This window comes from Schistocerca nitens, chromosome 2 (genome assembly GCF_023898315.1).
Source record: "Schistocerca nitens isolate TAMUIC-IGC-003100 chromosome 2, iqSchNite1.1, whole genome shotgun sequence".
In the NCBI taxonomy this organism is placed as follows: Eukaryota; Metazoa; Arthropoda; class Insecta; order Orthoptera; family Acrididae; genus Schistocerca; species Schistocerca nitens.
Genome location: NC_064615.1, coordinates 76612121 through 76634817, shown reverse-complemented (window position 1 = coordinate 76634817; position 22697 = coordinate 76612121). Strand labels below are relative to the sequence as shown.

General features: G+C 42.1%; 1 protein-coding gene across 7 annotated transcripts in view; it reads right to left on the bottom strand.

Annotated features, from left to right (window-relative positions):
• The window catches only part of LOC126235747 (leukocyte elastase inhibitor-like), a 196262-nt gene that overhangs the window by 121044 nt on the left and 52521 nt on the right, over positions 1 to 22697 (bottom strand). For all 7 annotated transcript variants that reach the window (XR_007544805.1, XM_049944534.1, XM_049944538.1 and 4 more), the window contains exon 6: positions 16910 to 17095. Coding sequence is in view for 6 of the 7 variants with exons in the window: in XM_049944534.1 (XP_049800491.1) it covers positions 16910 to 17095 (186 nt within the window). In the remaining variant the exon portion in view is untranslated. The remainder of the gene's footprint in view (positions 1 to 16909; positions 17096 to 22697) is intronic.

Genomic DNA, 22697 nt, shown 5'->3' with positions numbered 1-22697 from the left:
AAAACTGGCCAACAGATGCCGCTGTGCAGGAAGACTCTGAGACGCTCCATGATAATCGTGTATAAAATGAGCTGTAGTGAGAGAGGGAGTTAGATAATCCCTAGCCTGGCTGATGAGCAGTTGCTGAAAGATACGACTATTATCCAGGATGACGGTCCACTCCACGTTCCTACATGTGTGACAGATCTCTTGCGCACATCGTTTGGTGTTGATTATGTACTGAGCCACCACGCTCGTTATGTTTAGCCTCCCAGGTCCCCAGACCTCAATCCGTGGGATTATTAGTTGTAGGGCTACCTAAAGTTGCATCCGACCTCAATATGGATGCTAAAAGACAACATCCGACAGCAGCTTCTCACCACACATACTGATATGTTCACAACATTGTCGCTCGACTGCAGGTGTAGTTGACGAATGACGACGAATATGTTGAGCAATTGTTATAGAGAACGTCGTCTTTGCCACAAATCAATTGTGATGCTAATTACTGCTTTTGTATCATATGAAGCGTCATTTGTTGGTCATTTTTTGCAGTTTTCTTTTGGTTTCAGTAAAACACAATGTCATCTCGAGCACGTGTGTCAATTTTTTCCTCTATCTACATCATTCCGTCAAGTATTGAATTTTCAAATGTTAACGGATTTTTCGGTCACCCTGTTCTATACCCATGGACAACTGTGTGACTTTTATGACAATAACTGCCAATCTGGTAGGTTATCAGCTGTGGCCAAAGCCGTTAATTAATTCAGTAAAGTATTGAGAAATGTTGCTTACGTTCTCAAAGATCGATATGTAAATTCACAGCATGTTAAAGTCTCACGTTTTTAAACGCATCAATCGAGTGTGGACTGATATGTCTCATCGATAATTGCCATTTATTCATTTTATCGTAATCTGTATCATGTTTCTACCAGTTTCATGAATATCTGGCGCTGATTATATCAGTGACATCAGTGACTGGAAAGACTGAGCAGCTGATACGTATCTTAATTTATCTCCATTTTTGTATAGTTAGCTGCACGTCCCATTTTTGTTGTGATGCACGAATGTGACGGAATCGTTGTTGGACGACACGATAGGAGGGGCCGAAGGGCCGCCTGAAGTTTAGGTCACTTGAGAAGGAAGCAATGACCAGCGCCAGATAGGCATTCAAGGGTCTTGTATTTTACGACAAGGCTTCGGCGAGGCGCGCACGTTCAAGATTCCACAAGCTGTGCGGTCCAGAACTCTGGTTAAAAAAAATAGGAAAATTGTGAATTGTATGAATGTGTAGTGTTTGTTTTTTCCAACATTCCCGAAAGAACAGATACAATGGATTCATATAATTGGTTTCTGGTCGTATGTAAAGTACACAAGCGGCAAGACGCAGTCAATACCTTCGCTGCGCAGTGCCGATGGTACTGTTACCGACGACTGTGCCGCTAAAGCGGAGTTATTGAACGCAGTTTTCCGAAATTCCTTCACCAGGGAAGATGAATGGAATATTCCAGAATTTGAAACACGAACAGCTGCTAGCATGAGTTTCTTAGAAGTAGGTACCTTAGGGGTTGCGAAGCAACTCAAATCGCTTGATACGGGCAGGTCTTCAGGTCCAGATTGTATACCGATTAGGTTCCTTTCAGATTACGCTGATACAATAGCTCCCCACTTAGCAATCATAAACAACCGCTCGCTCAACGATAGATATGTACCTGCAGATTGGAAAATTGCGCAGGTCGCACCAGTGTTTAAGAAGGGTAGTAGGAGTAATCCAATCGAACTACAGACCTATATCATTGACGTCGGTTTGCAGTAGGGTTTTGGAGCATATACTGTATTCAAAAATTATGAATCACCTCGAAGGGAACGATCTATTGATACGTAATCAGCATGGTTTCAGAAAACATCGTTCTTGTGCAACGCAGCTAGCTCTTTATTCGCACGAAGTAATGGCCGCTATCGACAGGGGATCTCAAGTTGATACCGTATTTCTAGATTTCCGGAAAGCTTTTGACACCGTTCCTCACAAGCGACTTCTAATCAAGCTGCGGGCCTATGGGGTATCGTCTCAGTTGTGCGACTGCATTCGTGATTTCCTGTCAGGAAGGCCGCAGTTCGTAGTAATAGACGGCAAATCATCGAGTAAAACTGAAGTGATATAAGGTGTTCCCCAGGGAAGCGTCCTGGGACCTCTGCTGTTCCTGATCTATATAAATGACCTGGGTGACAATCTGAGCAGTTCTCTTAGGTTGTTCGCAGATGATGCTATAATTTACCGTCTAGTAAGGTCATCCGAAGACCAGTATCAGTTGCAAAGCGATTTAGAAAAGATTGCTGTATGGTGTGGCAGGTGGCAGTTGACGCTAAATAACGAAAAGTGTGAGGTGATCCACATGAGTTCCAAAAGAAATCCGTTGGAATTCGATTACTCGATAAATAGTACAATTCTCAAGGCTGTCAATTCAACTAAGTACCTGGGTGTTAAAATTACGAACAACTTCTGTTGGAAAGACCACATGGATAATAATGTGGGGAAGGCGAGCCAAAGGTTGCGTTTCATTGGCAGGACACTTAGAAGATGCAACAAGCCCACTAAAGAGACAGCTTACACTACACTCGTTCGTCCTCTGTTAGAATATTGCTGCGCGGTGTGGGATCCTTACCAGGTGGGATTGACGGAGGACATCGAAAGGGTGCAAAAAAGGGCGGCTCGTTTAGTATTATCACGTAGTAGGGGAGAGTGTGTGGCAGATATGATACGCGAATTGGGATGGAAGTCATTACAGCAAAGACGTTTTTCGTCGCGGCGAGATCTATTTACGAAATTTCAGTCACCAACTTTCTCTTCCGAATGCGAAAATATTTTGTTGAGCCCAACCTACATAGGTAGGAATGATCATCAAAATAAAATAAGAGAAATCAGAGCTCGAACAGAAAGGTTTAGGTGTTCGTTTTTCCCGCGCGCTGTTCGGGAGTGGAATGGTAGAGAGATAGTATGATTGAGGTTCGACAAACCCTCTGCCAAGCACTTAAATGTGAATTGCAGAGTAGTCATGTAGATGTAGATGTGTCGTAACTCCGCCACCGTCAGTGCGGATAAACAATTACGTTCTGTCTCCTGCGCCAATCTCGAAGTAGCGAGTGACGTGGAGGGGGCTGCGGACAGGTGACCCTGGTGAGAGTGTGGGTCGGCTGGGAGGCGTGTTTACTCTGCGCAGTTGAGATAAACACTGTGCCTGGATGGCGCAGTGGTGAACGCGATTGCGTATAGTAAGCAGGGGGTCTTGGTTTCGAGTTCCGGTCGGCGCACATTTTCACTCCTCGCCGCTGATTTCGCGTGAAGTCGCGATCCAGCTGACTTCAGTAATCCTTACCTTTCCTTTCTCTCCTTTCCACCTTCAGCTTACATAATATGAGGTGCATTCCAGTTCTAAGGCCTCCGATTTTTTTTTCTAATTAACTACTCATCCGAAATCGATGAAACTGGCGTTACTTCTCGACGTAATCACCCTGCAGACGTACACATTTTTCACAACGCTGACGCCATGATTCCATGGGAGCGGCGAAGGCTTCTTTAGTAGTCTGTTTTGACCACTGGAAAATCGCTGAGGCAATAGCAGCACAGCTGGTGAATGTGCGGCCATGGAGAGTGTCTTTCATTGTTGGAAAAAGCCAAAAGTCACTAGGAGCCAGATCAGGTGAGTAGGGAGCATGAGGAACCACTTCAAAGTTGTTACCACGAAGAAACTGTTGCGTAACGTTAGTGCGATGTGCGGGTGCATTGTCTTGGTGAAACAGCACATGTGCTGCCCTTCCCGGACGTTTTTGTTGCAGTGCAGGAAGGAATTTGATCTTCAAAACATTTTCGTAGGATGCACCTGTTACCGTAGTGCCCTTTGGAATGCAATGGGTAAGGATTACGTCCTCACTGTCCCAGAACATGGACACCATTTCTTCAGCACTGGCGGTTACCTGAAATTTTTTTGGTGGCGGTAAATCTGTGTGCTTCCATTGAGGTGACTGACGCTTTGTTTCTGGATTGAAAAATGGCATCCACGTCTCATCCATTGTCACAACCGATGGAAAGAAAGTCCCATTCATGCTGTCGTTGCGCGTCAACATTGCTTGGCAACATCCGTCAGCATTCGTGGCACTCACCTGGATGACACTTTTCGCATTTTCAGGTCGTCATGCAGGATTGTGTGCACAGAATCCACAGAAATGCCAACTCTGGAGGCGATCTGTTCAACAGTCATTCGGTGATCCCCCAAAACAATTCTCTCCACTTTCTCGATCATGTCGTCAGACCGGCTTGTGCGAGCCCGAGGTTGTTTCGGTTTGTTGTCACACGATGTTCTGCCTTCATTAAACTGTCACACCCACAAACGCACTTTCGACACATCCATAACTCCATCACCACATGTCTCCTTCAACTGTCGATGAATTTCAGTTGGTTTCACACCACGCAAATTCAGAAAACGAATGATTGCACGCTGTTCAAGTAAGGAAAACGTCGCCATTTTAAGTATTTAAAACAGTTCTCATTCTCGCTGCTGGCGGTAAAATTCCATCTGCCGTACGGTGCTGCCATCTTTGGGATGTATTGATAATGAACGCGGCCCCATTTTAAAACAATGCGCATGTTTCTATCTCTTTCCAGTCCAGAGAAAAAAAATCGGAGGCCTTAGAACTTGAATGCACCTCGTAATGAACTGTGTCGTGCGACCAGTCAATGCAGAATAAATTATTTTTACAAATGGGCCTCTCTGCTCAAAGAACAGCTTGGCAGAGTGCTGTTTTCGCCCGCAACGCGTTCCCTCTAAAACTGGAGGATGCCAGGCTGATCGAGAGATATTCATCTCTGCTTTCTCATGGGTATCTCAGAGGCAAGACGGAATTTGAGAGAGACTGCTTAGAGACACGGAAGCCGAAACTCGGGTTTTAGAGGTGTATAGAAGTGGATCTCTGGAAACAGAGACGCGGAAGAGGGCACCGTGCCTTTAGAGACGTGGCAGGAGGCAGACGTGCAGCCCATCACGCAGCGGGGATGTGTAGCAGTTGACAGCAGGCCAGGCAGTATGCAGCACTCTCAATCTTCAACCTTGTAAGAGGTCCGAGCAGATGTAACTTCGATGTATTGCTCATGTGCTGCCTGCGATATGCAAGGTCTCTGACCAGAGAGCAGTGTTGACTGCAGTAGTAGGAACTGTGTAGCTGTAGCAGTAAGTTGTTGCTAGTCTGGAGTCTGCTCTGGTCTGGTCTGGTGTATCGTGTTGGCTGGCCCGGTCGCGGTGCAGCGATGCCGGAGCCTGAGTATTATTGTATAAGGTAAAAAGCAGCCTTGCGCATATCTAGTAATGTTACCTCAAGTCGCATGTAAATGTTTTAAAACTATCGTAATAATAATCTTCCTCATAAAAAGTAACTTTCAACAACCATTCATTTCAGTTTAAAGAATTTACTAATTTCTCCCATCCTTGATCATCCCGATTATTGCAATAGAAAAATCAGTTGCTTCCTTTCATAAATGACAGATAGGTCGGCCAGCATTGCACAGAGCTGTGCAGGAAAAATTTATTGTAAGAGCGGATATATCCGGCGACTTCATTGAGGTAAGAATTTTTCCTTTTTTATTCAGAATGATCTCTCAGGGCCATGACGCAGCACTGCTGTCGTCCAAAATTTACCAGGTTAAATTCACAGTGAATTATTGAAAAGTCATAAGTGAGCGACAATTTAATTCAAAAATGGTTCAAATGGCTCTGAGCACTATGGGACTTAACTTCTGTGTCATCAGTCCCCTAGAACTTAGAACTACTTAAACCTAACTAACCTAAGGACATCACAAACATCCATGCCCGAGGCAGGATTCGAACCTGCGACTGTAGCGGTCGCGCGGTTCCGGACTGAGCGCCTAGAACCGCTAGACCACCGCGGCCGGCTGACATTTTAATTGAGAGGTTTGTTATATTATATTATTACCAGGTTACGGAAATTATTTTGTTGGGACGTCACATTGAATGTGAACGACATAATTATAATTTTTACTGTTGAGAGGTTTAGGAATTTTTCTGTTTTGAGGTTACGTTAAATGTGAATGAATTTTGAGCTGAGATTAAATCAGAAAGAATTTTCTGTGGAGGTTGATGTGAAAAGAATTTTGTAGGGAGGTTACAAATGAGAAAGAATTTTGTGGGGTGGTTACACTAAATTAGAATCATATTCATATTATTTATTTTATATTTTGTAGGGAGGTTACATATAAACGTGAATATTATTCATATTATATTATTTATCATAAATTTTTGTGGGGAGGTTACAACCTGTCAACTGTGGTGAGAGTATCTGTCAGCACAGGCTACCTGGGAAGGGAAGCAGTAAGGCGCTTCTTGACATGTTACTGTTAAACGGGTTCATGTTTCGAGATTTACCACCTGTCAGGTTTTCGAGTCTTCATCCATGACTTAGCAGGCGTTTCATTTGCATGTTGATGTCGTATGTGACTGGCAGGATCAGTGCAGTCACTGGGTACTCATCCGCGGTTGTGTTTATTCGGGAATGATCTGCTGAGACGACGGTCGCTCTTACATCATTTGTTCCTGGAGGCTTTGCCTAGATCTGCCTTACATTTGTTTCAGTGTTCACAGTGAGTAGTTCCTTTCACTTTGTATTTTACTGAAAATGCTTCGCAATTAATAAACATCTGTAAGAATTGGACATAACTACTAATCTTCTGCTTGTCCTTCTCCTCTTCCCCCCTCACTATGTCCAGTGTCTCCCCCCTCCCTCCCTACCCCACTTCCTCTTCCTCCCTTTCTGTCTAACCTTGAGCTCCACTTATTCTTACTGCAGATTCAGATTCCGTAACAGTTTTCTAATGATAAGCCGATAAGCTGTAAATACACTTTTCCTGTGAAAACGAACTGCGAGGAAGGAAACAAAAATCATCTACATCTGCATCTACATCCATACTCGGCAAGCCACCTGACGGTGTGTGGCGGGGGGTACTTTGACTACCTCTATCGGTTCTTCCTTCTATTCTGTTCCAGTCTCGTATTGCTCGTGGAAAGAAAGATTATCGGTATGCCTCTGTCTGGGCTCTAATCTCTCTGATTTTATCCTCATGGTCTCTTCGCGAGTTATACGGAGGAGGGAGCAATATACTGCTGGACTCCTCGGTGAAGATATGTTCTCGAAACTTCAACAAAAGCCCGTACCGGACTACTGAGCGTCTCTCCTGCCGAGTCTTCCACTGGAGTTTACCTATCATCTCCGTAACGCTTTCGCGATCCTGTACCGAAGCGCTGTGCTCTCCGTTGGATCTTCTCTATCTCTTCTATCAACCCTATCTGGTACTGATCCCACACCGGTGAGCAGTATTCAAGCAGTGGGCGAACAAGTGTATTGTAACCTACTTCCTTTGTTTTCGGACTGCATTTCCTTAGGATTCTCCCAACGAATATGAGTCTGGCATCGACGATAAATTTTATATGGTCATTCCATTTTAAATCACTCCTAATGCCTACTCCCAGATAATTTATGGAATTAACTGCTTCCAGTTGCTGACATGCTATATTGTAGCTAAATGATAAAGGATCTTTCTTTCTGCGTATTCGCAGCACATTACCCTTGTCTACATTGAGATTCAATTGCCATTCCCTGCACCATGCGTCAATTCATTGCAGATCCTCCTATATTTCAGTACAATTTTCCATAGTTACAACCTCTAGATATACTGCAGCATCATCCGCAAATAGGCTCAGTGAACTTCCGATGTTATCCACAAGGTCATTTATATATACGTATTGTGAAAAGCAACGGTCCTACGACACTCCCCTCGGCACATCTGAAATCACTCAATTCGGAAGGCTTCTCTCCATTGAGAATGACATGCTGCTTTCTGTTATTTAGGAATTCTTCAATCCTATCACACAATTGGTCTGATAGTCCATATGCTCTTAATTTTGTTCATTAAACGGCTATGGGGAAATGTATCGAACGCCTTGCGGAAGTCAAGAACCACGGCATCTACCTGCGAACCCGTGTCTATGGCCCTCTGAGTCTCGTGGACGAATAGCGCGAACTGGGTTTCACACGATCGTCTTTTCCGAAACCCATGCTGATTCCTATAGAGCAGATTTCTAGTCTCCAGAGAAGTCATTATACTCAAACATAATACGTGTTCCAAAATTCTACAACTGATCGACGTTAGAAATATAGGTCTATAGTTTTGCACATCTATTCGACGTCTCTTCTTGAAAACGGGGATGACCTGTGTCCTTTTCCAATCCTTTGGAACCCTACGCTCTTCTAGAGACCTGCGGTACAACGCTGCAAGAAGGAGGGCAAGTTCCTTCGCGTACTCTGTGTAAAATGGAACTGGTATCCCATCAGGTCCAGCGGCCTTTCCTCTTTTGAGCGACTTTAATTGTTTCTCTATCCCTCTGTCGTCTATTTCGATATCTACCGTTTTGTCATCTGTGCGACAATGTACAGAAGGAAGTACAGTTCAGTCTTCTTCTGTGAAACAGCTTTGGAAAAAGACATTTAGTACTTCGGCCTTTAGTCTGTCATCCTCTGTTTCAGTACCATTTTGGTCACAGAGTGTCTGGACGTTTTGTTTTGATCCACCTACCGCTTTGACATAAGACCAAAATTTCTTAGGATTTTCTGCCAAGTCAGTACATAGAACTTTACTTTCGAATTCATTGAACGCCTCTCGCATAGCCCTCCTCACATTACATTTCGCTTCGCTTAATTTTTGTTTGTCTGCAAGGCTTTGGCTATGTTTATGTTTGCTGTGAAGTTCCCTTTGCTTCCGCAGCAGTTTTCTAACTTGGTTGTTGTGCCACGGTGGCTCTTTTCCATCTATTACGATCTTGCTTGGCACATACTCATCTAATGCATATTGTACGATGGTTTTGAACTTTGTCCACTGATCCTCAACACTATCTGTACTTGAGATTAAACTTTTGTGTTGAGCCTTCAAGTACTCTGAAATCTGCTTTTTGTCACTTTTGCTAAACAGGAAAATCTTCCTACCTTTTTTAATATTTATATTTACGGCTGAAATCATCGATGCAGTAACCGCTTTATGATCGCTGATTCCCTGTTCTGCATTAACTGTTTCAAATAGTTCGGGTCTGTTTGTCACCAGAAGGTCTAATACGCTATCGCCACGAGTCGGTTCTCTGTTTAATTGCTCAAAGCAGTTTTCAGATAATTTCACTGGACTCTTTGTCCCTGCCACCCGTTATAAACGTTTGAGTCTCCCAGTCTATATCCGGCAAATAAAAATCTCCACACAGAACTATAACATGGTCGGGAAATCTACTCGAAATATTTTCCAAATTTTCCTTCAGGTGCTTTGCCACAACAGTGTTATGACTGAATTAAAAAAAAAATGTTTATGGAGAGAAATAATATATAAGGGTCAAATAGTTCATCGCACGGTTTAAATGCCCTGCTATCATAGCTACAATTGACTACGAGAAAGAAAACAAAGCCACACGTTGTCACAGCAGAGCACAGTATTCTGTTTTAACAGACAACTTTTAGTTCGCTGATTAAAGAAGTACATAGTCCATGTCCCTTTGAACGTTTGTTAGAGTAATGTGTGAAACTCTGAAGTAAATGGACCAAGTATTTTGGCAACAGTGTTTCCCTATTATGTCTGTCCAAATGTGCATTACAGTACTCTGTAAAAATCAAAGAAAATTGGCCAAACATTTGTGGAGATTTTTGGTAACAATATTTGCCCTTTACGCATTACACATATATTTATACGAGAGTTGGAACTTAAATAATGGAAACTATTTATTCACAACCGATACAAAAGAATTACATGTTTGCACCTGTTACTGTCCTTCAAAGTAGTCACCAGCGTCGTGTAGAACCCATCGCCAGCGATGTGGAAGGTGTATTATACCGTTAGCAGAGCCTGTTCTGTTGATGGTGGGAGTGGAGCGGTCTAAAGTTATGGTGATTCTCGTGTAGGACTGTGATGGTGTTATCCTATACGTTCCTCCACAGCGCCGGCCGCGGTGGGCGAGCGGTTCTAGGCGCTTCAGTCCGGAACCGCGGGACTGCTACGGTCGCAGGTTCGAATCCTGTCTCGGGCATGGATGTGTGTGATGTCCTTAGGTTAATTAGGTTTAAGTTGTTCTAGGGGACTGATGACCTCAGATGTTAAGTCCCATAGCACTCAGAGCCATTTGAACTATTTTGTTCCTCCACAGCAGCCCGTCAAAGCACAGTACTACTGCTCGTTTTTGGAACATCACCTACAACCAGCTTTGCGAAACAAGCGGCGACACTTCCTGCGCAACCAACCCATCATTTTGCACGACAATGCGCGGCGCATACAGCGCAAGCTGTGGCTGCTCTGTTCGGTCGATGGGACTGGGAAGTACTGTACCATCCACCATACTCCCCGGACTTAAGTCCTTGTGACTTTGATTTGATTCCGAAGATGAAGGAATCACTTCGTGATATTCGCTTCAGAACTGTTCCAGAGATTCGACAGGCAGTAGACCGCTCCATTCGCACCATCAACAGAACAGGCTATGCTTACAGTATACTACGCCTTCCACATCGCTGGTAACGGGTTCTACACAACGCTGGTGACTACTTGGAAGGACAGTAACAGGCGCAAACATGTAACTCTTTCGTATCACTTCTGAATAAATAGTTGCCACTCTTTAAGTTCCAACCCTCGTATATTACACACATTAAAAGTATATAGCCTCTGTTCATTTGAATGTTCATTAGAGTACCGCGTAAAAATCTGAATTAAATCGTCCAAAATATATAGCCTACGTCCGTTCCAATGTTCATTAGTGTACGCTGTAAAAAACTGAGGGAACTGGACCAAGTACTTTTCGAGACTTTTGGTAACAACATTAAACAACGATTTTTCTTTATATATTATAAATTAATACAATAATCTGTAATTATTGCTTTCTTGTTTAATAATGTGCTCGCAAGGAGTAGTTGTAATAAACTGAGGTCAAATTGGTACAAGATTTTTCATTCAATTGTTGGATGAATCCCTTTATAATTAATAAACCATTAATGTTTATTTTTAGTACCAGCACCCGCGAATCATTTACGATGGCAATTCTCTGCATAATATTTAATCGGTTGCGTGATAGGTACACTTCCGTGTGTGATTTTCTGGGGAGTGACCTGTCTCTCGGTTGGCCCAACCGCTGGCGATCAGTTTAGAAGCCAAAGGGCTTGTTATCTCGGTTGGCGCCTCATTGTTTAACTAACAAATTATTAGCAGGAATGTGCCATCTTACTAACAATGCGACAGTTTAAGTACGCCTAATGCAGCAAATATTCAGGTACTCCGACCTGTAGCTCAAACACCCGTTTATCGTCCATGTGGGTAGATATTCAAACCTCTGTTCTTCCTGGAGATGTTTCAATAGCAGTAACGAAAAACATTTTTGTAAAAGAATAAAAACTGCGCAGCAGCGGTGAATATGCAGTCTGATGTTATCTGAATACTGCCGTAGTTAGCCTTGCATCAAATTATATCTTTGTAAATTGCGTAATCCCTTCCACTGCTAATTTATTTTGTATTTCCTATAAATTCTGTTTGCATATATTCTCTTAAAATTTGTGAAAACTTTATGATTCTGACTGATCTTTCCCTTTTTCCTTGGAACATAACTGGAAGACTTCTTTTTTCAATTAAGTAGGGTTAGTTGACGTAGATTCCAGACTTAAACAAATCTAATCGTTTTATTTAAAGCTTCGCTTACAGCACCTGGACTTGTGGACCATCATCTACAAAATACCCATTACCTATCACGTGGTCTGATCTGGAATAATAATAAAAAAAAGATAAAAGAAAAATCATTACTCGCGACAGCCTCTTCTTCACTTCAAACAAACATAATCCACCAGTTCAAGTGTTACCTTCCTGTCATGAGAGCACCCCAGCCCGCTTTATGCAATACTTAGGTTGTTCCACAAGCCAGCAATGAAACAATGAAAGTGCTGTACACGTTTTGACATTAATCTTACTCAGAACAGTTCCTCACTAAACCGTCGATTCAAAACTTCCTTAAGTCGTATACTACCGTCCCAAGGTTAATTATTATTATTCTTGACAGCTCATTTCTTAATGACGACGTTCGCATGATTTACATAATTCTCTTCTAGTGAAACTGCATTAGTATTTGTGAGAGTCGTCGGATAAACTCAGCCTACAGATGGAAATTCTCGGTACTAAATCCGAACACTCGAGACAAGCTCTCATCCACTCAGTCTGAATCACGCCCATAGCAGAGCGGTGAAATACAGAAATGTTTTCACTACTTGAGAGGGCCCCATATAAAGCTATTGATAGTAGGACAACGAAACTTTGTGGAGATATCTGTAGGGACATGCTGTGTCACGATAGCTGAACGTTTCACGGTGCCCCGTTCGAAAAGTGCTCCGAATAGTTGTGAAATGGTATCCGTATAAACTTCACATGACTCACAAACTTTTGCCACGTGACACAGGCCTTCGGGTACACTTTGTAAAAAGGCTGTTTAGGTTTTCTTATTGGTAACGCCACGTAGCGCTCTGTATGAAAAGCACTGGCTGTGCTGTGTGCAGTCTGTGGCTAGTTTGCATTGTTGTCTGCCATTGTAGTGTTGGGCAGCTGGATGTTAACAGTGCGTAGCGTTGCGCAGTTGGAGGTGAGCCGCCAGCAGTGGTGGATGTGGGGAGAGAAATGGCGGAGTTTTGAAATTTCTAAGACTGGATGTCATGAACTGCTATGTATATTATGATTTTTCAACACTATTAAGGTAAATACATTGTTTGTTCTCTATTAAAATCTTTCATTTGCTAACTATGCCTATCAGTAGTTAGTGCCTTCCGTAGTTTGAATCTTTTATTTAGCTGGCAGTATTGGCTCTCGCTGTATTGCAGTAGTTCGAGTAACGAAGATTTTTGTGAGGTAAGTGATTTGTGAAAGGTATAGGTTAATGTTAGTCAGGGCCATTCTTTTGTTGGGATTATTGAAAGTCAGATTGCGTTGCGCAAAAAATATTGTGGGTCAGTTTAAGCACAGTCATGTTTAATTTTTCTAAGGGGACGTTTCAACTTTGCTCTTTCAAGGGTTGAAATTGACGACATGCGGCCTAGGAACATTTTGTACAGCGATGAATCGTACTTTACCTTTACTGGGGTGGCGAATACCCAAAATTGTCCCTTTTGGGGATTGTCACCGCCAACGAACGTTCATGGAAGTCCCCTGTATAGTGCACGCGTCACTGTGTAAAGCGGCTTCACGGCACAGTTTATGACTGGTCCATTTTTCTTTGAGGAACTCAGACTCAAAGAACCAAAGACATGCAGAGTAAGCGACACACGTTACTGTTATCTGCTTCGCCGACATTTGATACCTGCTCCACGGCAGAGAGCTGCCTTGGACTCAGCTGTTATGATGCATTGTGAACTCCACCCCACATTACTCGTGATCACTCCGTTACTCTGCAACACATTTGGAGAAAACCCAATCATTGGCCGATCGTTCTAAACTGCGTAACCACCAAGATCACTAGATTTGAACCCTCTCATTTATTACTTAAAATGTGGTTCTCTTAATGGGTTATTTGTCATTTTTCTTTCTCCTACTATCATTAGCTTCAAAGGGCTCTCTCAAGTAGAGAAAGTTTAGCTATAACCACCCAACATAAACGCAAGGAAATGTGATTCTTCAATTTCTCCAGGCGTATTTTATGACGAAATAAATCTCGGGTGAACAGCCTAGTATGAGTGTGCATAGGACACAACATTCCGGCAATCGACCACGTTGCCATCACCTGATGATGGCAACGTGGTCGATTGCCGAAATATTGTGTCCTATGCACACTCCTACCATGCTGTTCACCCGAGATTTATTTCGTCAAGGCAAGGAAATGTTATCAAGAGATATGATAATGGCTAATGGTGATTATGCAGGGAGGAAATGCATCGGTGTTGTTTTACAATTTTTAAAATGAATTTGTTTTAAACTGTTCCAGTATTTTACTCATAAACTAAAGGAGGTTACGTAGCCGATTGCCTTGGTTGCAGGTAGCGTCATCAAAGAGCGAAGTGTGGAGGCCGTACAATTAGTGTGTTAAAAGCTATTCAATCTGTACGACAATTATGATCGTCTCATTTGTTGCAACGACGATACAAAGGATGTGGCAAGTGATAAACGAATGTTTAACACCAACACTTCATGTGATTCATATTTTTCTACTGTTTATCAGCAATGCTTTTCCCGTATTTTGTGTATGCCTTGCTACTATTCTTCTTCTTCTTTTCCTTCAGCGTTTGTCCCGCGTGCCTGCGGGGTCCTCTACATGGATCCGTTGTCTCCATTTCGCTCTATCACGGGGTGCATCTGGGTGAATGTTCACTCATTTACGGTCTTTATGAATTGCATCAGCCCTACGTGGGGATCGTCCTTCGGGTCCACTGCCGACGACTTCAAGTGTGTAACCCGCCTTGGCAACATCACCAGCCCGTGAAACATGCCCAAACCAAAGAAGACGACTCTCACGCATCTTGTCGTGGATCGGTGCAACACCAAACTGTTTCCTAATGCTGTCTTTGTACCGGATCCAGAAGGCAACATTTGCATAAACATGTGACAGAATTTTTACGGTCGGCTCGTCACATAGCCTGTCAGCGTGCTTTTTAGAGCTACTGCCAGCAGCAGGAAAGGTCGCTCCTGACATGGAGAACAGACGCCTGATGCAGCCGCTCCTAACATGGAGTACAGACCCTGCTGAAGTTGGTTTTTCCACCTTCTTCGCCGTTGGGTACGCAGACCTAGTCCGTCGTTGAAACTGTTGACTACCTTCAAGAGAAATGGAAAGAGGTATGCCTTGCTACTATTGGTGTCCATTTATTAATTTGTTCTGAATATGGCCAGTTTCCATATTTGTATGTGATTCGTAAAATATTATGTTATTTATTGGTCTTATTATAGGGTTGATAATTTGATTTCTGACTAGAGGACAGGAGAAGCTTGAAGGAAGTTCCTCTATGTGAAAGACGCAAAGACGTGCTATGCGGAACGTAGACGATGCGAAGAAAGTGGAAAGTACCAGTCTGTCGATATCTATCAAACTGTGCATGCCCCAACGTGAAAACGAGGCTAAAACATCTACGGTTCTCTGTAATTCGAGCCTCAGATGTATGCTTGTTCCACGTGTAACAGTGTGGAACACTTTTATTGTGTTCCATTGCAGATGGCAATGGGAAAAAGAGCCATGTGTAAACTACGTACTGTGCGGCTGGTCCCGGCGGAGGTTCGAGTCCTCCCTCGGGCATGGGTGTGTGTGTTTGTCCTTAGGATAATTTAGGTTAAGTAGCGTGCAAGCTTGGACTGATGACCTTAGCAGTTAAGTCCCATAAGATTTAACACACACACACAGTAAACTACGTAAATACTGAGGCTATGTGTATGCAATACTTGCAGACATCAACACAGCCCTAAGCACCGTTGCCTTCAGACAAAGTCCTTTTTTAGCACTGTAAAAACATAAAGGCCAGTATTTATTGTGTCTTCATTTGCGAATATATGAGCCAAATTCAACTTATATTTGTAGCCAAACGTTTATATTACGGTAATAGTACATGTGACAGGGTCCTGATCTGTTTCCTAAAGTATATGATACGTCATAATTACAATGTCCAGCCATATTTTGTTAACAAAGAATTTCAGAGATTAAAATTTGCCTGAAAAACAATTTAGTGACTGATTGAAGCAAAAATGTTTCGTATTAGGCTATTGAGCAATACAGGAATATAACATGAATAACATAAAAAGTTAAACATTAGTTTCAAAATTATTTATTTCGACTGTGCTATTCAACAGTCATTTAAAATAAATGTTTAAATTATTTTTCATTGTTTCGTAAGTGTGATAAGCGTAGTGACTGAGTGAAGCAAAAATGTTTCATATTAGGCTATTGAGCAATACAGGAATATAACGTGAATAACATAAAAAGTTAAACACTAGTTTCAAAATTATTTATTTCGACTGTGCTATTCAACAGTCATTTAAAATAAATGTTTAAATTATTTTTCGTTGTTTCGTAAGTGTGATAAGCGTATGTGCCCGTGTACTGATGGAAACCCCATGTAATGGAACTTAGTCGCCAGGTTAACTTCCACTATGAGTTTTGATGTTGCTTTTTTAAGATTCATCGTGAGTGTGTGTGTAATCGCTAATATCAGGGAGTTGTCTTCTCATTAACTAGTATCCCACAGTGAATTGCCAAATCAACACTTTGTTCGTAAGGTGAATCCTTGAAATAGTTTTCTCATGAATCAGTTAGTGAAGAAATTACACACTTATTGAAATTTTGGGTTTAAATATTATAATTTTCTTGATTTCTCGATGTATGCTGGATTTGGATCGGAGATTGTAATTTTACCTTGCTACAACTTGTGGGAAGATCTTTGTGTAACCCATCAGAAACGTTCCACAATCAACTCTTTTTTTACGTTTTGATTACGGTGTGTTTCGGAGACGAAAAAACAACTGAGTCCGATTTATTAAACTAACCATCAGTAACACGACCACTGACAAACTTTTGAAAAATATCTGCACATGGCTTGGAGAATTGTGAGATGCTGTTATAAGATCTGTCGTGTGGTAATGAGTATCCACACAAAACATAGTAATGTAAACGGGTTTAAAGCATAAGTAACCTACAATAAACAGTTCGCCTGTCTCCCGAAACATTTTAGTAGCGTGTTCCTCGCTTTAAGTGACAGATACATTAAGATCCCGTACTACTGAGTTTGTTGTGACGCATGCTTTTTTGTCTTTTTTTGTTTTGTTTACTCCAGTATTGCGATACTTTTAATTAACCGTAAACACATAGAAAGCAGTTGACATACACCACTTGGCTAAACTTACCTTAGTTAGTGGACCGTTAAGTTCTTTTGAGTATTCCATTTTGAATTTGGGTAAATAGACATATACGTTTGTCCTATACATGTTGTTCACAGTGTCTTGGAGACTGAAGTCGGCAAGTTTCGCCTCAAGGCTTGCCAAACCGTTAACTTCTCGGGGTAGAAGGATCATCATGTTGAGCCGCTCTCCCTGTAGAAAGAAACAATGAAAGCAATATGAGTCACAATTTTTTATTTAATAGATTATTACTTAATAGATTATTAGCCTTTTTTTAGATTTTTAATAGGTTATTTAATAGATTTTAATAGATTATTAGCCTTTTAATAGATTATTAGCCTTTTTAATAGATTATTAGCCTTAATAGATTATTAGATTTAATAGATTATTAGCCTTTTAATAGATTATTAGCCTTTTAATAGATTATTAGCCTTTCTTACGTTTTCGTAAACATTACTCAGATTACTAGCAATCAAGACATTTACGTAGTATTAATTGCGTTATGACTCAAACGCTCATCAATGGAAATTTGTAGAGATCCAAACAAATACACCGAAGGGAAAAACTCGCGAACACCAAGAAGGAGTTTTGCGGCATAAACGAAAGTTGGCAGGCGTGTTTCTACATTTGAAAGGTGAACACTATTCTAATTTGGCGCCAGTCTTGTGCGACTGGCGCCAGTAGGGCCACTATGAGGAGGCACATAAGGTTTCATTTAAGTACACTCTCTAAGGATCGGGGATATACGTTATCTATGAGATTGGGCGTGATGAGTTGATGTTCGTCAGGAATGGCTTTAAGACGACATAGAGCCCATTATCAATACCTCACTGAGTTTAAACGGGCTCGTGTAATAGGGCTACTAGAAGCTAGGGTTTTAGAACAGATGCTGTATTCGAACATTATGAAGTACCTCGAAGAAAACGATTTATTGACATATAGTCAGCCCGGATTCAGAAAATATCGTTCTTGTGAAACACAACTAGCTCTTTACACTCATGAAGTAATAAGTGCTATCGACAGGGGATGTCAAATTGATTCCATATTTTTAAATTTCCAGAAGGTTTTCGACACCGTTCCTCACAAGCGTCTTCTAACCAAACTGCGTGCCTACGGAGTATCGCCTCAGTTGTGCGACTGGATTCGTGATTTCCTGTCAGAAAGGTCACAGTTCGTAGCAATAGACGGAAAGTCATCGAGTAAAACAGAACGAATATCCGGCGTTCACCAAGGAAGTGTTATAGGCCCTCTATTGTTCCTGATCTGTATTAACGACATAGGAGGCAATCTGAGTAGCCGTCTTAGATTGTTTGCGTATGATGCTGTCATTTACCGTCTTGTCAAGTCATCAGATGATCAAAACGACTAGCAATATGATTTAGATAATATATCTGAATGGTGCAAAAAGTGGCAATTGACACCGAATAAAGAAAAGTGCGAAGTTATTCACATGAGTACTAAAAGAAATCAGCTAAATTTCGAATTCGCGATGTTGTTGTTGTTGTGGTCTTCAGTCCTGAGACTGGTTTGATGCAGCTCTCCATGCTACTATATCCTGTGCAAGCTTCTTCATCTCCCAGTACCTACTGCAACCTACATCCTTCTGAATCTGTTTAGTGTATTCATCTCTTGGTCTCCCTCTACGATTTTTACCCTCCACGCTTCCCTCCAATACTAAATTGGTGATCCCTTGATGCCTCAGAACATGTCCTACCAACCGATCCCTTCTTGTAGTCAAGTTGTGCCACAAACTTCTCTTTTCCCCAATCCCATTCAGTACCTCCTCATTAGTTATATGATCTACCCATCTAATCTTCAGCATTCTTCTGTAGCACCACATTTCGAAAGCTTATATTCTCTTCTTGTCCAAACTAGTTATCGTCCATGTTTCACTTCCATACATGGCTACGCCCCATACAAATACTTTCAGAAACGACTTCCTGATACTTAAATCTATACCCGATGTTAACAAATTTCTCTTCTTCAGAAACGCATTCCTTGCCATTGCCAGTCTATATTTTATATCCTCTCTATTTCAACCATCATCAGTTATTTTGCTCCCCAAATAGCAAAACTCCTTTACTACTTTAAGTGTCTCATTTCCTAATCTAATTCCCTCAGCATCACCCGACTTAATTTGATTACATTCCATTATCCTCGTTTTGCTTTTGTTGATGTTCATCTTATATCCTCCTTTCAAGACACTATCCATTCCGTTCAACTGCTCTTCCAAGTCCTTTACTGTTTCTGACAGAATTGCAATGTGATCGGCGAACCTCAAAGTTTTTATTTCTTCTCCATGGATTTTAATACCTACTCCGAATTTTTCTTTTGTTTCCTTTATTGCTTGCTAAATATGCAGATTGAATAACATCGGGGAGAGGCTACAACCCTGTCTCACGCCTTTCCCAATCACTGCTTCCCTTTCATGTCCCTCGACTCTTATAACTGCCATCTGGTTTCTGTACAAATTGTAAATAGCCTTTCGCTCCCTGTATTTTACCCATGCCACCTTCAGAATTTGAAAGAGACTATTCCAGTCAACATTGTCAAATCTCTATAAATGCTACAAATGTAGGTTTGCCTTTCCTTAATCTAGCTTCTAAGATAAGTCGTAGGGTCAGAATTGTCTCAAGTGTTCCAATATTTCTACGGAATCCATACTGATCTTCCCCGAGGTCGGCTTATACCAGTTTTTCCAATCGTCTGTAAAGAATTCGAGTTAGTATTTTGCATCCATGATTTATTAAACTGATTGTTCGGTAATTTTCACATCTGTCAGCACCTGCTTTCTTTGGGATGGGAATTACTATATTCTTCTTGAAGTCTGACGGTATTTCGCCTGTCTCATACATCTTGCTCACCAGATGGTAGAGTTTGGTCAGGACTGGCTCTCCCAAAGCGGTCAGTAGTTCTAATGGAATGTTGTCTACTCCTGGGGCCTTGTTTCGACTCAGGTCTTTCAGTGCTCTGTCAAACTCTTCACACAGTATCGTATCTCCCATTTAATCTTCATCTACATTTTCTTCCATTTCCATAATATAGTCCTCTAGTACATCGCCCTTGTATAGACCCTCTATATACTCCTTCCACCTTTCTGCCTTCCCTTCTTTGCTTCGAACTGGGTTTCCATCTGAGCTCTTGATATTCATACAAGTGGTTCTCTTTTCTCCAAAGGTCTCTTTAATTTTCCTGTAGGCAGTATCTATCTTACCCCTTGTGACATAAGCCTCCACATCTTTACATTTGTCCTCTAGCCATCCCTTCTTAGCCAATTTGCACTTCCTGTCGATGTCATTTTTGAGACGTTTGTACTCCTTTATGCCTGCTTCATTTACTGCATTTTTATATTTTCTCCTTTCATCAGTTAAATTCAATATTTCTTCTGTTACCCAAGGATTTCTACTAGTCCTCGTCTTTTTACCTACTTGATCCTCTGCTGTCTTCACTACTTCATCTGTCAAAGCTACCCATTCTCCTTCTACTGTATTTCTTCCCCCCCATTCCTGTCAATTGTTCCCTTATGCTCTCCCTGAAACTCTGTACAACCGCTGGTTTAGTCAGTTTATTCAGGTCCCATCTCCTTAAATTCCCACCTTTTTGCAGTTTCTTCAGTTTTAATCTACGGGTCATAACCAATAGATTGTGGTCAGAGTCCACATTTGCCCCAGGAAATGTCTTACAATTTAAAACCTGGTTCCCAAATCTCTGTATTACCATTATATAATCTATCTGATACCTTTCAGTATCTCCAGGCTTCTTCCATGTACACAACATTCTTTTATGATTCTTGAACCAAGTGTTAGCCATGATTAAGTTGTGCTCTGTGCAAAATTCTACAAGGCGGCTTCCTCTTTCATTTCTTACCCCCAATCCATATTCACCTACTACGGTTCCTTCTCTCCCTTTTCCTACTACCGAATTCCAGTCACCCATGACTATAAATTTTCGTCTCCCTGCGCTATCTGAATAATTTATTTCATCACACATTTCTTCAATTTCTTCGTCATCCGCAGAGCTAGTTGGCACATAAACTTGTACTACTGTAGTAGGCGTGGGCTTCGTGTCTATCTTGGCCACAATAATGCGTTCACTATGCTGTTTGTAGTAGCTTACCCGCACTCCTATTTTGTTATTCATTATTAAAGCTACTCCTGCATTACCCCTATATGATTTTGTATTTATAACCCTGTATTCGCCTGACCAAGAGTCTTGTTCCTCCTGCCACCGAACTTCACTAATTCCTACTATATCTAACTTTAACCTATCCATTTCCCTTTTTAAATTTTCTAACCTACCTGCTCGATTAAGGGATCTGACATTCCACGCTCCGATCCGTAGAACGCCAGTATTCTTTCTCCTGATAACGACGTCCTCCTGAGTAGTCCCCTCCCGGAGATCCAAATGGGGGACTATTTTACCTCCGGAATATTTTACCCAAGAGGACGCCATCATCATTTAACCATACAGTAAAGCTGCATGCCCTCGGGAAAAATTACGGCTGTAGTTTCCCCTTGCTTTCAGCCGTTCGCAGTACCAGCACAGCAAGGGCGTTTTGGTTAGTGTTACAAGGCCAGATCAGTCAATCATCCAGACTGTTGCCCCTGCAACTACTGAAAAGGCTGCTGCCCCTCTTCAGGAACCACACGTTTGTCTGGCCTCTCAACAGATACCCCTCCGTTGTGGTTTGCACCCACGGTACGGTTATCTGTATCGCTGAGGCACGCACGCAAGCCTCCCCACCAACGGCAAGGTCCATGGTTCTGGGGGTGGGGGGCGGGGGGGGGGGGGGTGATAAGTCACGCAAATCTGAGGGCAGTAAATTCAACTAAATACTTAGGAATTACAATTACAAATAACCTAAATTGGAACGATCACATAGATAATATTGTGGGTAGAGCAAACCAAAGACTGCGATTCTTTGGCAGAACACTTAGAAGGTGCAACAGGTCTACCAAAGAGACTGCTTACTCTACGCTTGTCCGACCTTACAAAGAAGGGCAGCTCATTTTGTATTATCGCTAAATAGGGGAGATAGTGTCATAGACATGATACGTGGATTGGAGTGGCAATCATTAAAACAAAGGCGTTTTTCGTTGCGACGGGATCTTCTCATGAAATTTCAATCACCAGTTTTCTCCTCAGATTGCGAAAACATTCTGTTGGCACCCACCTACATAGGCAGAAATGATCATCACGATAAAATAAGAGGAGTCAGGGCTCGCAAAGGAAAAATTTAAGTGCTCGTTTTTCCCGCGTGCCGTTCGAGAGAGGAACGGTTGACAGCATGAAGGTGGTTCATTGAACCCTCTTCCAGGCACTTTATTGTGAATAGTCGAGTAATCACGTAAATGCGTAGATGTAAAACTTCCTGGCAAATTAAAACTGTGTGCCCGACCGACACTCGAACTCAGGACCTTTGCCTTTCGCGGGCAAGTGCTTTACCATCTGAGCTACCGAAGCACGACTTACGCTCGGTCCTCACAGCTTTACTTTTGCCAGTATCTCGTCTCCTACCTTCCAAACTTTACAGAAGCTTTCCTGCGAACCTTGCAGAACTAACACTCCTGAAAGAAAGGATACTGCGGAGACATGGCTTAGCCACAGCCTGGGGGATGTTTCCAGGATGAGATTTTCACTCTGCAGCGGAGTGTGCGCTGATATGAAACTTCCTGGCAACAGTGAAGCTGTGAGGACCGGGCGTGAGTCGTGCTTCGGTAGCTCAGATGGTAGAGCACTTGCCCGCGAAAGGCAAAGGTCCCGAGTTCGAGTCTCAGTCGGGCACACAGTTTTA